The sequence below is a fragment of the Rhinopithecus bieti genome, unplaced genomic scaffold, assembly GCF_001698545.2.
Source record: "Rhinopithecus bieti isolate Rb0 unplaced genomic scaffold, ASM169854v2 scaffold_41913, whole genome shotgun sequence".
Taxonomy (NCBI): Eukaryota; Metazoa; Chordata; class Mammalia; order Primates; family Cercopithecidae; genus Rhinopithecus; species Rhinopithecus bieti.
The window spans coordinates 1,695,172-1,709,190 of NW_016818964.1; the positions used below are offsets into that span (position 1 = coordinate 1,695,172).

Below are 14,019 nucleotides of genomic sequence, written 5' to 3' on the forward strand. Positions count from 1 at the left end.
GGTGAAACCCCGTCTCTACTAAAAACTACAAAAAACTAGCCGGGCGACGTGGCGGCGCCTGTAGTCCCAGCTACCCGGGAGGCTGAGACAGGAGAATGGCGTGAACCCGGGAGGCGGAGCTTGCAGTGAGCTGAGATCCGGCCACTGCACTCCAGCCTGGATGACAGAGCGAGACTCCGTCTCAAAATAATAATAATAATAATAATAACAAGAAACTCACGAGCCCAGGACCCTGAGAGGTGCGTGACCCAGCACACTGTGGGCAAGAACTGCTCAGTGGCGAGACAACTGCCCTGAAGCTCTCCCTAAGACTGACCCTGGGGCTCCAGGAGACTGTGGTGCTCACTGCTGTATCAATCCCCAGAACCCAGCAGTGCCCAGCATGCAGCAGGCACTCAGTAAGTATGTGGCATGGGAGTGCATAAAGGAATGAATGGGGTGTTTTTTAAAAAGAAGATGTCATGGCCCACCCCAGATTCGTTCCAGGGGAGGGGGAGGCCTGGGAAACTGCACTAGGACAAGCACCCCAGGGTGGAGACCGGATGTTTCCTCACCTCCGCAGCCCAGCCCTTGACTGTTGGATGGAAACAGGGTGTGAGGCAGAAATGAAAGTGAAACTGCCACAGAAGCGTTCTCTCTGCACCCACCTACCATGCCCTGCCGTGCCCAGGAAGCAGCAAGCTGACCACTGGAGGATCCCCCAGAAAAAGACGGGTGGCAGCTCCCAGCAGAGATGTGTCAGACGCCCCAGGCCCTGCCATAGGCGGGTAGGAGGGCAGGTGAGGTGGCCTCTTGGGTGGAGGGGGAATCCTGTCATTTGGCCCTAGGGCAGGTGCACTACACCCGCTTTACAGTTGGGAGGGCAGAGGCTCAGGGCAAGTCTCCTGCTCCAACTTCACTGCCATCTCCACCATGCACTATCCCTCTGGGCCCAACAACTGCACACAAAGGATGCTCAGGAAAAAACCCCTTGAGGCTGGGCGTGGTGGCTCACACGTGTAATCCCAGCATTTTGTGAGGCCAAGTTGAGTAGATTACCTGAGGTCAGGAGTTCAAGACTAGCCTGGCATGGTAAAACCTAGCCTGACATGGTGAAACTTCGTCTCCACTAAAAATACAAAAATTTGCTGGGTGTGATGGTGGATGCCTGTAATCCCAGCTACTGGGGAGGCTGAGGGGGAGGCTGCAGTGAACCAAGATCACACCATTGCACTCTGGCCTGGGTGACAATAGTGAAACTCCATCTCAAAAAAAAAAAGAAAAGAAAAGAACACCTTGATTTTCCTGACACTGGATACCACACCGATCGACGGCGGTTGGATGCTGTGCTGAAGATAAAGGCGACCTGGCAGGGTGGAAACAGCATGGTTTCAGGAGTCACCCATCCCTGAGGGTGAATCCAACCTGTGCCACTCACAGCTGAGTGACCAAGCACCTCGCCTCTCCCTGAGCCTCAGGGTTCTCATCTAGCAAAGGAAGACCCCTCACCCATCCCGGAGGGTAGTTACCCCATCTGCAATAGTGCCTGACCCCCATGGTAGGTTCTCAGGATCCTCTGCGATCTGGCATGAGCCATAAATGTACAAGGGGGCAGAGGGGAAGCAACACGGCCCCGGGAAAGCACAGCAGGCCACCTAAACAAGCCCAGAGGCCCAGTTTCTGGCTTGGGCTCCAAGAGCACCCAGAGTGACCCTAGGCCAATGAGAATGATTGCTAAGGAGTCCATGGGTTTGCAACGTAAACTGCCGAGGAATACGCCACAAGTGTCTATCTGGCCAGGTCAGTCCCAGGAATGTCTCCTGTGCAAAACTAGCTCCTTTCTATACATTCCGGGCGAACCAGCAGCCATAGGCAAGAAATTTGAAAAGGCTTCTTTTGAGAAGGAATTTCGCAAAAGGTAGCAACAGCAGGGAGAACTAGGCTGGGCTGACGACCTGGCGCCCCTGCCATGTTTCCCTCCTGCATGAGGGGGCTCCAGTGAAGCCTCCAGTGCTAGACTGGAGATTCCCACGGTGAGCTCAGGGTACAGAGACCCAGGAGCCAGCATGGGAACCTCTGGCTCCAGCACACCTCCTGGAGGGGCCCTGCCCCTGGGAAGTCTGAAGACACTGCCTCAGCCTTGGCTAACTCGGTGCTTGCCCACGCCTGACAGTTTTGGGTTATGGTCTAGTGAGGCACTTTATGAAATGACAGTGAGTAGTTTCTTGTAAGAATCATCAGGGTACCTCACAAGGAGCTCCCCAGCCCCTTTCCCAGGGGAAGCTTCACCTCACAGGGAAGGTAGACTCCAGTGTACTTCTCCCCAGGGCCCCTGGTAGCTTTTTTTTTTTTTTTTTTTTTGGAGACAGAGTCTTGCTGTCACCCAGGCTGGAGTGCAGTGATGCAATCTTGGCTCACCGCAACCTCCACCTTCTGAGTTCAAGCGATTCTCCCACCTCAGCCTCCCAAGTAGTAGCTGGGATTACTGGCACCCACCATGACACCCAGCTAATTTTTGTGGGTTTTTTTTTTTTTCTTTTTTTTTGAGACAGAGTTTCACTCATGTCGCCCAGGCTGGAGTACAGTGGCGCGATCTCAGCTCACTGCAACATCCACCTCCCGGTTTCAAGCGATTCTCCTGCCTCAGCCTCCTGAGCAGCTGGGATTACAGGTGCCGTCACCATACCCAGCTGATTTTTTTGTATTTTTAGTAGAGATGGGGTTTCGCCATGTTGGCCAAGCTGGTCTTGAACTCCTGACTTCAGGTGATCCGCCCGCCTCAGAATGTCAAAGTGCTGGGATTATAGGAGTGAGCCACCGTGCCCAGCCCCTGGTACCTCTTTTGTTGGGCAAGTTTGGCAAACAAGTAACTTGGAGGAAGATTTGATGACTGCCAAAGAGCACACACTTTAGGCGTGGCTTCCCTCTGCTCCCTTGGGCACCTGAGGCCTAACCTGATCCTTGAGAAAGGTCAGCTGACCACCCACCACCACCCCATCCACCACCACCCCACAACCCAGAGCGGCTCATTTCCTGAACACAAAGGCTGGACTGAGCCAGACCGAAGGGAAGCATTTTTGTCTTCCTATCCCTGACCCCGAGGGCATAACTGCAGCCTCCCTCGGATGGGAGGAAGGTCAAACGGTCAGGAAACATGGCTCTAGAAGGACACCCTGACACCTCCTTGAACCACCCTGTCTAAAGTGGAAACCGGCCTCAGTTCTGCCCAGAGCTGCCTGCCCTCCAGTCCACATGGAACCCAGGGCTTATGGCAGAGGCAGACCAGAGTGTGTGGCCTCTACACAGTGGACACCGTCCACCTTGTGAGTCCTTTAGCTCCTGGAGAGAGTTCTAGGCCCCTTTCGCTGAACATCGCCTCCTCAGAGAGGCCTTCTCTGACCACAGAGTGCTAAAGTGGCTACAGTCACTGCGCCATGGTTCTCTCCTGTTTTCAGGTTTCCTGGCTCTACTCACACCTTGCAGATTTCCAGTGCATCTGAGAGCTGGTTTGCCTTCACCTCCCGCAGGTGTATATGCCAGCAAAGACTGGCACCCCAGCACAGGACTGGCGAGGGCAGATGCTCAGGACTTGCCCACGAGCCCCTCCGGAACCTGGGACTTACCACCTAACTCCCTCCCCATCTCCCCCACCCCTGGGGGTTCCTTCCTGACCCAGAGCACTCCAGAGTCACAAGTGGCTTTGGCTGAGCCATAGGGACACGAAAAAGGTTTCCAAAAACCACCAGGCAGTTATTAATCCACTAACATACTTTTTTTTTTTCTTTTTTGAGACAGAGTCCAGCTGTGTCGCCCAGGCTGGAGTGCAATGGTGCAATCTTGGCTCACTGCAATCTCCACCTCCCGAGCTCAAGCAATTCTCCTGCCTCAGCCTCCCAAGTAGCTGGGATAACAAGCACCTGCCACCATGCCCTGCTAATTTTTTTTATTTTTAGTAGAGATGGGTATTCACCATGTTGCCCAGGCTGGTCTTGAACTCCTGACCTCAAATGATCTGCCCTCCTCGGCCTCCCAAAGTGCTGGGATTACAGGTATAAGCCATCACACCTGGCCACTAACAGATTCTTTTTTGAGCTCCTACGTGCACTGGTATAGGCACTGGGGTTTCAGCAGTAAATAAAGCTGCCAAAATCTCTACCTTCATGGAACCAACTACTTAAAAACAAGACGGACTTAAAATAAGCAGGACAATGAGCAAGTCAGAGAGAAAGAACAGGCCCAGTGGTGGGGGCCTAAGTATCACTGAAGATTCTGATGGTGTGAGAGAACGAAGACATCTCCCTGAAGCTGTCTGGGAGGATCTTTGGCCTGTGGGTCTCGATTTGCCCTCTGGGGCAGCTGAGTCTGCAGGTGGCCTCTGCCACAGGTGTGCCCTGGAACACCATGAGCAATTAACAGGGTGGGGCACCCAGCACTCAAGGGCCTGGAGGGGTAGGGGATGGGGAGGGGGGTCCAGAGTCCGGGACTCCCTTGTGGGAGTGATTCTCAACACTCCACGGCTCCACGGGATCTCTGACATGAATCTCAGATCCACCCCACCAGACCCTAAAAGCGGTTGTGGGAGCACTCCCTGGGGCTGTCCGGAGGATACACCTACAGAAACCAGCCCATGAGGCTCTGCTGGGGAGATGCAGGCCACAAGGGCAGCTGCTTTCTGAGCAGGCTCGAAGCAGCACAACGAAGTCCCAGAAATATTCAAACAGCCCCACAGGTATGGCCTGGCCACTCTAACACACACCATGGGCTGCAGCCGGGAGGTAGGGCCTGTTCACAAGGAGGCTTTGGCCAGTGGTGAACGGGGAGCACTCAGTTTGGAGTGAGGCAAGTTCCCCTCCCACATTTCCACTGTGTGACCGTGGGCCAGCTCTCGGGAGTCCCACACCCTCTCCAGAGCAAGGCCACACACACCCAGGCCGGCTCCCCAAGGGCTACCAGAGTGGGAGAGGCTGGGCTGGGCCCAATTCATGCAGGATGGGGAAGGTGTTTAAGACAGTGACTTTGGGCCGGGCGCGGTGGCTCAAGCCTGTAATCCCAGCACTTTGGGAGGCCGAGACGGGCGGATCACGAGGTCAGGAGATCGAGACCATCCTGGCTAACACGGTGAAACCCCATCTCTACTAAAACTACAAAAAACTAGCCGGGCGACGTGGCGGCGCCTGTAGTCCCAGCTACTCGGGAGGCTGAGACAGGAGAATGGCGTGAAGCCGGGAGGCGGAGCTTGAAGTGAGCGGAAATCCGGCCACAGCACTCCAGCCTGGGTGACAGAGCAGCCCCCCTCCAAAAAAAAAAAAAAAAAAAAAAAAAAAAAAAAAAAAAAAGACAGTGACTTTGCAAGGGAAAGAAGGAGGTGCACAGCTCCTGAATGCTTTGCTTTCTAAAATGAATGTTACTTTTTAAAAGGGAAGTGCCATAGCATTCTCTCAAAAGTAGCTTTCCAGCTGAATTCAAAATGAGTGGGAACTGAAACCCTATTTACATCCAACTGTTAGGAACTGTGCTCTTGGGGCACTTGACTAAGTATTTACTGAATGTCCCAAACCTGCTAAACCATGTAGGAGAAATAACCAGTAAAGGCAGGATGGTCCAGTGGTTAGAAACACTGGCGCCCAGCCCACCATGCAGGTGCACCCAGCTCTTCTGGGTGCCTGCAGTCAGCCCCCAACAACCTAAACTCCTCAATCTCACTATCTCACTAAGCAAAATACGAATCCAGAGGACCATCTCACCCACAGATTTGTCCCAGCGCCAAGCGCAGGAGGGTGTGCAACGCAGGCTCTCCCATTCACTGTCACTGGGACTGACATAGTGAAATTTGTGAGCAGTTTCAGAACATGTATGAAAAAGCTGGGCGTAGTGGCTCATGACTGTAATCCCAGCACTTTGGGAGGCTGAGGTGGGCAGATCAATTGAGGCCAAGAGTTCGGACCAACCTAGCCAAGACGGCGAAACCCAGTCTCTACTAAAAATACAAAAATTAGCCGGGCGTGGTGGTGCATGACTGTAGTTCCAGCTACTAGGGAAGCTGAGGCAGCAGAATCACTTGAACCTGGGAGGCGGAGGTTGCAGTGAGCCAAGATCGCGCCACTGCACTCCAGCCTGGGCGACTGAGGGAGACTCCGTCTCACACACACACACACAAAGTATTAAAAAGTAAAATGCCTGTGCCCTCTGACCCAGCCCTCCTCATCTAGCAACGTACACCCAGGCAAGGGGACAGGGTATTGTCGTGCTGCCCATACCAGCAGAAACCAACACCAGGGGAAGACACATGTTCCATCCTTTTAAGAACTGGACCACACAGCTGTTTTTAAAAAAGGGGCAATAATACAAAACTGTCTCCAAATGAAGCAGTGATGTGGAGTTTCTCCAAGACACACAGTCCCATGCAATGAGCAAGAGCACAACAGTAGATACATATGGAGAGAACCACACCTGCATGCGCCCCTGTGTATGCATAAACACCTATAGAAACAGACTGCCCCAGGGAACTAGAACGCAGGAACGAGAAGCAAACGGGGCTGACATTTCATTGTATATTCTGAGTCTTCTGAATTTGTTTTGATATGTGAATGTCTTAAATATTCAAAAAGATATAGAAAACAATAAATGATAGCTAGTCATAGTAACAAGATTACTAGTGGAGACTTGGCATTTTCAGGAAACCCCCAGAACAAACTTTTCTCAATCTCCAAACTTGAAAATATACAAGTAGCACCTTAACATAAATTTCTCAGCTTCCGCATCCATAAAGTAGGTGGGGACAGCACCTCCACCTCCTGGGGGGCTGTAAGATTCAGGTGGGCCATGTGCTAAAGGAGAACAGAACCCTGCTGTGATGCTGAAAGGCCACCGGGAAAGCCAGGCTCCCCTCCTTAGCTGTGCCCACTGAACAGTTTCAAATCCACAAACCCCACATCCCTGCAAGATGACCAGTTCAGCCATCATGGCCTTCAGGGTGACTTGCAAACTGCCAAAACCAAGAACACTAAATCTACAAAGGCCAAAGGTCCCTGAATAGAGAGGCATCCGTGGGCAGAGACCCACTCGCTCACTCCACAGGGATGATGACAGCAGCGGTTGCCGCCACTGACAGAGCTCCAGGCACTATCCTGAACCCTTTAGCCAATTCCCTCATTTGATGCTTGCAACCCTAAGCTAAATTATTACCCTCACAGATGAGAAAAATGAGGCACAGACGGGTAGGGAATGTGTCGAGGGTCACGGGGCACGTGGGCAGTCAGCCACGGAGCCAGGCCTAAAACAGACGCAGTCCCTTCGACAGACAACCCATGTACACACGGACGCTTCCTCCCAGGTGAAGTTCTGTTTGCTCCCCAGGAGGCTGGTAGAAAGTGTTCATTTGCAAGGCTGGGTTTTGAATACTCCCTATGCACTGCTGCAAAGAAAACCTCAGTCAGCACCTCCTCCCACCTCTGCACCCCAGAAATGGTGGTAAATCCAGACATTAAAACAAATAAAAAAATACCCACCCACAGACCAGCATCACTTAATCCTGGAAAAGATCCTCCTTCCTCCCCCCAGAGAATCTCCCGAAAGAATTCCAGACCAGAATGCTAAGCCATTCCTGCAGAAAAGGGCCTTGGAGATGGCCCTATTTTAAAGGAACAAATGTAGGGCTCAAGGGGAAGGGACAGGCCCGGTGGCATGCTACACTCTCACTGGCACGCCTCCCAAGCCAGTTTACTGTTGACACCAAACTCCCAGCCCCGTGAGAGCAGGGGCGGACCTGGGCTACCTACCGAGGGTGCTCATAAACATTAGCATTAATGAACTCCTCAGTCCCTTCTAAGGTATTGGGACAAATGGGTCCCTGGTGGGAAACCAAGGTCTGAGATTGCTCCAGAAACACGTTTCTTGCAAGCCGAGTCAGCCCAGCTGGCCTCCAAGTCTCTGGAGGATGAGAAACTCACAGACATTCTTGTGCTTCTGGAGCCTCCTGGAAGCCCCAGCCTAACCTGGGCAAATAAACAAGGAAGCCACATTCTCAGCACAAAGGCCTCAGGAGTGGACGCAAGAAAGCCCTCTAATTGGCTGTGCAGGTCCCGTATACTCCCAGGGCCTGTGTTTCCTCATCCCTTCATCCCTCATCCCTCATTCCTCATCCCTCCATCACTCATCCCTCCATCCCTGGGCTGCTGGAAGGATTAAATGAGATGAGGTCCCTGGAAGCACTTCATTAAAAATCAGCAATTATTACAGTAAAGACAGATGAGGTTCACCCAAATTTTATACGGAAAGCTTCACCAAGTCATGTGCCTCTTCCGCCCCCACCTCCTGCAGCGTAGGTTCAGCCACAGAAAGAATGGAACAGAGAGGAAGAGCTGGAGGAGAGGAGGAGGCACAGAAAACACGAGCTGGGGAAACTGGGGCCAGCCAGCATTCCCCAGTGAGGCACTGTAGAGAACTACAAAATTAAAAATTAAATTAATATCACCCAGTATTGCCAACTAACAGCTTTAATTTCTTCACTCCCCTCTGAAGCCCCTTCTGAGCATCTAGAAAAAGCGGGAGGCCAAGGCAGGTGGACCACCTGAGGTCAGGAGTTCGAGATCAGCCTGGCCAACATGGTAAAACTCCACCTCTACTAAAAATACAATAATTAGCCAGGCATGGTGGCAGGCGCCTGTAATCCCAGCTACTCAGGAGGCTGAGGCAGGAGAATTGCTTGAACCTGGGAGGTAGAGGTTGCAGCGAGCTGAGATTGCGCCACTGCACTCCAGGCTGGGTGACAAAGCGAGATTCCGCCTCAAAAAAAAAAAAAAAAAGCCACAAAGAGGGGGTGGTGTGGGAGACCTACAGGGTTGCTCCCAGGCTAGGGAAGGCAGGTGGGAGGGGTACAAGAGAACACAACCAGAGCCGTGTCCACGTAGAAAGGGGAAGAAACAGGATGGCAACAGGAACAAACAGTACCACTGACAAACAAGCAGATTCAAAGGCCCATCTGCTGGCCAGCAGAGCCCCATCCTATCAGAGTGTACATCTGAAAAGGTTGGCCCCTGTCCCTACCTACGGCAGGTGGGACACTTCCCACGAAGTGGCTCTAACCACCCACTGTTGCCATCAACGTGCCCTACCCCCCAAACCCTTACACCAGGACAAGGGTTACACTTGCAGAGGGGCTCAGCCTTGTAAGGAATGTGTCCTGGGGGCTAAATAGCAGCCACCAGACCCCTGGAAAGATAATGCGGGGGACTGCCTTATTGTCGGAGATGCCCAATAAGAAAGGCAAGTCTCAAGGTAGCCAGGTTGGACCCATTCTAGAAGTTAAAGGAAAAGAGCAAGAGTCCGGAACCTGCCCCCTCTCTTGACGGGTTTCCCCACCTGTAAGACAAAGGGGCTGGATGAGATGATGGCCAACATCTCTTCCTGCTCTGAGATCAGATTTTTACAAGGCCAGACATTCAGCTAAACAACCCACACCGGGCCAGACCACTTGGGTCATTCTTTGCCCAAACATTCAGAGCAGGGCCATTTTCTTTTCTTTTTTTTTTTTTTTTTTTGAGATGGAGTCTTGCTCTGTCACCCAGGCTGAAGTGCAGTGGCGCGATCTCGACTTACGGCAACCTCTACCTCCCAGGTTCAAGTGATTCTCCTGCCTCAGCCTCCTGAGTACCTGGGACTACAAGCGCCCACCACCATGCCCAGCTAATTTTTGTATTTTTAGTAGAGACAGGGTTTCACCATGTTAGCCAGATGGTCTCGATCTCCTGACCTCGTGATCCACCCACTTGGCCTCCCAAAGTGCTGGGATTACAGACAGGAGACACTGTACCTGGTCCAGAGCAGGGCCATTTTCAAATACCTTTAGACTTTTTCATTAGGGAATTCATAGACAATTCATCACCGGTCAACACAGAAGCCCTGCGCCCCCAGATTCTGAATGTGGAAAACATGATCATGTCATTTGCACTGTCTCTCAGCCACTAAAGTCTCATCGGCCCTCACACCAAACAAAACAACCTCATGGGGCTCCCTGGTCACTGGCTCAACAGTTGCAGCATTTTGCAGCCAGTATAGAAATGTGGCCACCAGGGGGCACTGCCCTGAAAGTAATAAAGAAGAAACGGAAAAACTCTTTTTGGTGTTTTCTTTTCCTTCTTAGGCTTAAGTGATAAAATATCTAAAGCTTCCCTAGTGAAAACACAAAGTGAGCTTCCTCGGGTTCTAGAATGAGCCTGATGCCTTCTGCCTTCTTTGAAGCCAATATTTTGGCTAAAGGAAGGGAACTAGACTTTGAAGACAACAACCATTTCAGAAAAATTAATGCTCTACCCCCCAGAACGTTGATACCATAGCCTGCCCTGAACCTCCCACCCCTTTAAAGGAAGAATGTCTACAAGGTCAAGCCAATCTGCAGGTCCAGCACGAGGACCTAGTTGTGAGTCTTGGCGAGGAATATTTTGCTAGAGCCTCCTAATTACCAAGTAAAACAAGCCAACCCAATGACAAGCCTCAAGCTTGAGTTGCAGACACAAGATGACACAAATACAGACAGCAGTACAAAGGGTGCGAGGTATTCACTGGGATTTCCCAAGTCTTATATGACTGCAGGGGGAGCTCCGGTGCCTCACATCAGAACTGGACTTTGAGAACATGCCAAAGGGGCTTCTCCAAATTTCTTCAGTGTTTTAGAATGCCCTTCCCACAAGAGAGTGTACCCGCCGTACAATGTTCAAGTACCCTTTTGTAATGTTCCAAGGGTCCTAAGACTCATTTTCAAAGCTCTGGCTTTGAGCTCCTCCTGATTTCTTCATGAATTGCTGGGACCACTCTGCATGCCCTATCGATCATGAAGAGGGAACCGGCCTGGGAGAAGGCAGCCAACTCCATTCCCAGACCAAGGGATAAAGAACTAGGCACTATCTTATACAAGCTGCGCACCTCTGGCTGCAGGAAGAGCGCCTGCCGGGCTTGCACGGGGCAAAGGAGCAGCAGGCCCTTGGGACAGGCATCAGGTACACAGAGGTGCTGCCAGGCCCACCTGCGCATGCCAGCTCAGACCAGCCACTCGCCCCAGGAGCACCAGGGGATACGGAAATCCAACTGTTCAATTCTCCAAGATATGTGGTGCCCCCACAGGGACAAAAATGCAAGTAGAACCCATTTTCAAAAATCAATCTAACCAGCTGCATCACAAAAGGTTTCCACCTGGAGTTTGCAAAAGGTTTTCAGAGCTGGATTCTCTTAGGCTTGCACTGAGAAAAGGACTTAACTGCTTCTCAGAGGCAAAGTCACAGTTGTGGAGCAAGGGAAGGCCTACCTGACCCAAGACTTATTTATTAAGAACGTAATTTATTAAGAACGTGATCTGTTAAACACCGGAGACTCCGCCAAGGAGCACCAGCATGGTGGGAGCAGGGGCACACGGCCCAGATGGCAAAAGGCCACTCCACACTACGGGCATTTACCCAGCACCTTCTACGCACCAGCCACTCCCTAACTGCGGGACCCCAAGCGAGGTACCCCGCTTCTCTGCCGATCGGTCCACCCTCTCAGACACGTGGCCCAGAATCACCACCCTGGCCAATTTGCAGGGCTGCTGAGAAGCTCTAATGAGACAGCAAATCACCACATACATGCCAAGAATTGCTACTCGCTTCAACTGGGCTTATCCTCATGATATGCAATGACAGCCTCAAGAGCCGAGCACACGCGGGGCACATAGTAGGTGGTCCACAAACGTGGGTGCCCTTTCTTCACGAAAGGGAAGGGGGTGAAGGAAGAAAAACACTCCGGTCCAAAAGTACCCTCAAGCCCCTAGCCCACAGCGTGGATGCCCCGATTTCCCAGGTCCCTCCGCAATCCTCAGCAGCACTCCCACCGCGCCTTAGGCTGCTGGGGGCCTCCCCAGCCGGGTCACTGTGCACCTGAGCGCCCCGGTCCGTGCCACCTCGCCCGCACCGGCCACCGCTTCCCTGGAACGCGGCCGGCGGCCGCCACCGCCACCTGGCTGCTTGGACTCAGTCTCCCCGCGCGTCACTTCTTCCCGTTTGGCTCCGACCTCCCAAAACAACCGCTGAGGCTGCACCGGACTCGGGCCGGGGGTCCCCGGGCACCGGCGCCGCGTCCCTCCTTACCTGCACAGCTCGGCGAAGGCCTGGAAATTGAGCTTCTTGATTTTCTTCTCGCTCAGCCAGTAGCCAACTCTCTTTCCTTTCAGAAAGGTCTGCATCTTCCTCCTCGGGCGGGGAGCCTGGGTCCGGAGGAAATCGCCCACAGGCCGAGTCTGGCGGCCAGCGCGCGCCGCGAGCGAGTGGGCACCTCCTCCCGGCGGCGGGGACGCGGAACGGGGATCGGAGCTGGGACGCGCAGTCCCGCCGCGCGGGGCGGGCGGGCGCGGCCGGGCGGCCGGGAGGCAGGCGGGCGGCGCTCAGCCGCTGGAAGGCCACTGCTGGCCAAGCTGCCACGGCCAACAGCCCCCGCCGCCCGCGGGCCTCGCCCTCCCGCCCACCGGCTCGCGAGCGCCGCGCCGCTCCGCCTGCCGGCGGGGCAGGGCTGAGCCTGACCGGTGCTGTGCCAGGCCCCTAGGAGGGAAGCCGCCTCCACAGACACCGGCCCCGCCTGCCCGCCCTCCCGCCGCGCCGGCCCGCCACGCGCCCTCGGCGGCGGCAGAAGCGCGGCCTCCAAGCCCTTCCTCCCTCTTCCTCCCGCCCGGGTCCGCCCTCGGACGTTCCCGGCCGGGCCGTATTCCCGGGCGCGCTCGGACCCCGGCGCGGCAACGCGGCCACCCGCCCGCCCGCGGTCCTCACCCGCCCGCCGCCGCCGCCACTTCCTCCTCAGGCCTAGTCCCCGCGCGCTGTCCTCCCGAGAAGGGGCCGGCCGGCGAGCGCCGCGCACTCAGCCGCCCCTGCCCGCCGGCAGCCCGCGTCTGGCCCGGCCGCCCGCTTGAGCCCGCGGCGGCAAGGAAGTGGGCGGCCGCCAGGGGGCAGCGCCGCCCGCCGCCTCTTAAAGGCGCCGCGCCGGCACTCGCGGCCGCCCGGCGCCTGTTTGTGTCCCCGGGTGCAGGGCGCGGGGCTTCCTGGGGGCGGCCGTGGCCGGGCGGTCTTCGGGGAGGGAGGTGCGGTGTGGGCGTGTTCTGCCTGGCTTTTGGGGGCGACCGAGCCTCTGAGTTTCGGAAGCGTCTCTGTACCCCCAGCAGGGTTCAGCGCCCCCAACGCAATCCATTGCAGCTGCGCCCGGACGGAGACCTTCCAGGAATTCGCCCCTTCCCTCGAGGAAGCAGACCCCGGCCCAGGATGGGGCCCCCGGGGAGGGGGTGAACAAACACCTAGGGGCCCTCGTAGGCGTAGGACGTGACCACAACTCTCACTCTGGGTCCCCTTCACGAAGTGGGGAAGGGGCGGGGACCGGAGGCGACAGCGACAACAGCGGCCGTCCCCGGAGACCCCTTTCTCATGGGTGCGAGTAAGCGTCGGCGCCGGGGAGTCACTAAACCCCGCCTACCCTGCCCTTCCCTGCGGGGCAGCCAGAGAGCTTTCCTGCCTCAAAGGTCTCTGGGTTTGGGAAGGAGAAATGGACTTCTCTCCCCAGGCCCAGGCAGGAAAAATGGATTCCCGTGGAGGGAAGGCTCAGAAAAGTTTGAGAGGAGACGTTGAAGCTGGCCTTGGAAATCAAGATTGATGGAGCTGGGAAGGGGGAAGAGCTTGAATTGAGGCGGGGAGACACGAAAGAGCCAAGTTGCCAGAGGGTGACAAAGACTCCCTTTGACCACACTTGAGTCAGGTTCCTCCGAGACCTCTTTCTGACCAGGCCGCGACCTTGAGCTCTGTCCTTGGCCTTCTTAGTCCAGTTTTAGCAAGAATCCTGCCGTCAGGAATATCCTCACGCTTGGTATGTGGTCACCCTGGCCGGCCTACATTAAGAAACTCCATCTCAAAAAAAAATAAAAGGAGACAAGCTTCTCTCTGTGCTGCCCAGGCTGGAGTGCAGTGGTGCAGTCATAGCTCACTGCAGTCTCGAATTCCCCTGTTTAACTGATCCTCCCACCTCAGCCTCTCGAGC

General features: G+C 54.7%; 1 protein-coding gene across 2 annotated transcripts in view; it reads right to left on the reverse strand.

Annotated features, from left to right (window-relative positions):
* Positions 1–12,337, reverse strand: part of ITPK1 (inositol-tetrakisphosphate 1-kinase) — a 182,341-nt gene extending 170,004 nt beyond the window's left edge. The window contains exon 1 of one of the 2 annotated variants that reach the window (XM_017857903.1): positions 12,096–12,337. In XM_017857903.1, coding sequence (XP_017713392.1) covers positions 12,096–12,190 — 95 coding nt within the window. In that variant the 5' untranslated portion in view covers positions 12,191–12,337. The remainder of the gene's footprint in view (positions 1–12,095) is intronic. The other variant, XM_017857901.1, reaches the window with a different exon arrangement.
* Positions 12,338–14,019: the final 1,682 nt, after the last annotated feature.